The sequence below is a fragment of the Lactuca virosa genome, chromosome 4, assembly GCF_052849685.1.
Source record: "Lactuca virosa cultivar CGN04683 chromosome 4, Lactuca_virosa_CGN04683_v6, whole genome shotgun sequence".
NCBI lineage: Eukaryota > Viridiplantae > Streptophyta > Magnoliopsida > Asterales > Asteraceae > Lactuca > Lactuca virosa.
In genome coordinates this window covers 238,532,470-238,534,187 of record NC_136429.1, presented here as the reverse complement: position 1 = coordinate 238,534,187, position 1,718 = coordinate 238,532,470, and the positions used below count along the sequence as shown (strand labels likewise).

At 36.7% G+C, this 1,718-nt stretch overlaps 1 protein-coding gene across 1 annotated transcript; it reads right to left on the bottom strand.

Moving 5' to 3' along the window:
- Window positions 1–1,054: 1,054 nt before the first annotated feature.
- LOC145105736 (uncharacterized) lies at window positions 1,055–1,459 on the bottom strand. The gene has a single exon (XM_079042814.1). It carries the CDS (start codon window positions 1,457–1,459, stop codon window positions 1,055–1,057), a length of 405 nt encoding a protein of 134 aa, XP_078898940.1.
- Window positions 1,460–1,718: the final 259 nt, after the last annotated feature.

Here is a 1,718-nt window from a genome sequence, read left to right as displayed (position 1 = left end):
TCCCAAAATAAGAAACTTCTCGAAATAGGATGTGACAGATACTCTCCACCTCTATCTGATTGAATCATCTTTATCTTCCTGCCCAGTTGATTCTCAACCTCGTGTTTAAACTCTTTGAACTTTTCAAAGGATCTGATTTATGTTTGATTAAGTAGATATACCCATATCTGCTATAATCATCCATAAATGTCACGTAGAATCGATTTCCATCTCTTGTGGTTGATCTGAAGGTCCCACACACATCTGTATGTACGAGGTCCAACAAACCTTCACCTCTTTCACAAGATCCAATGAAAGGTGATTTTGTCATCTTACCCAAAAGACAAGAATCACATTTATCATCTGACCTTAAGTCAAATGATTCCATTACTCCATCCTTTGGAGTTGTGTAATGTGTTTCTTGTGAATGTGTCCAAGACGACAATGCCACAAGCATGCTTTGTCTACACCATTTGACGAATCAATATTTAATACACTATTACCTAAGCTATCAACACAAATCACAGTTTCATACACACCATTATAAGGTAAAGCTTCAAACATAAAAACACCATTTTTATAAGCTAAAATCGAACCATTCATATCATTAAAAGAATATCAAAATCCTTGTATAAACAATGTATGAAAAGAAATAATGTTTCGTGTCATTTCTGACGAGTAGCAACAATTAATCAAATCTATCCTAAGATCACCACTAACCATAAGAATATAAGTTCCAATCTTGGTAACAGGAGAAGATTGCTTATTTCCCATGATAAATTTATTCTTCCATGCTCCACCTCCTGACTTTCTCTTAGCCCCTACAAATAAGAAAAAATGTGAAATAACAAGTAAGTTGTGAGTTACTGACTTGAATAGTGTATGTACCTACCAACGATGGCTTGACCTTGCCATCCTTGATGTCTTGCAAGTATTTAGGGAAAATTCGTTTCCTATAGCCCTTATCATTACAGTGGTAGCAAGTGGCCTCTTTGGGATCACTAACAGCAGGAATATCTGAACTGGGCTTTGCCTTTGACCCATTGCTAGACGATTCAACTTAGGCCTTTCCCTTCTAGTTTGATTGAGGTTTATCCTTCCCCTTCTTTCCTCTGTTTTGTCCAATGGAAAGGACGGGAACACTTAGAGCAGAATGGACTTGATTCTTTTTCATCCCTAATTCAGCTGTCTGCAACAAGTTGTGGAGTTGGGCCAATATGGTATCTGTGTTGTTCAAATGATAAGTCAAGATGACCTGATCATAACAAGATAGTAAAGGGTTAAGGACAATGTCAATAGCCAACTCCTTGTTAAATTTCACATTGAGCCTTTCAAGACGCTCCACGTATCTCTGCATTCTCTGCACATGATTGCAGACAGATTCTCCATCCTTTAAATTGCAGACCATTAACGCTTTGACGACCTCATACTTTTCTTGACGCGCTATCTTGTGGAACTTTTTTGCAAGATCCAAGCCCATCTTGTACGGCCAATAGTCCTCATAGAACTTTTACAACTCAGGTACCTGTTGAATTAGGTGTCTAAGCCCATAACTATAATTGGTATGTACTTGATTTGATAGTAGCATGGTCCTTTTGGGTTGCCTTCACCATAGCAACTGGACAGAATGAGTTTTGGAGTAAGAGGTTATTTAATGGTTTATTAATATATTATAAGAATAATATATTAATTGAGAAATCGTATTATTTAATTAGTATTGATCAGAAATTGATTTGGAA

Excerpts from the sequence above, each read along its gene's own strand:
- LOC145105736 (XM_079042814.1), bottom strand. The coding sequence starts at position 1,459 with ATGGGCTTGGATCTTGCAAAAAAGTTCCACAAGATAGCGCGTCAAGAA.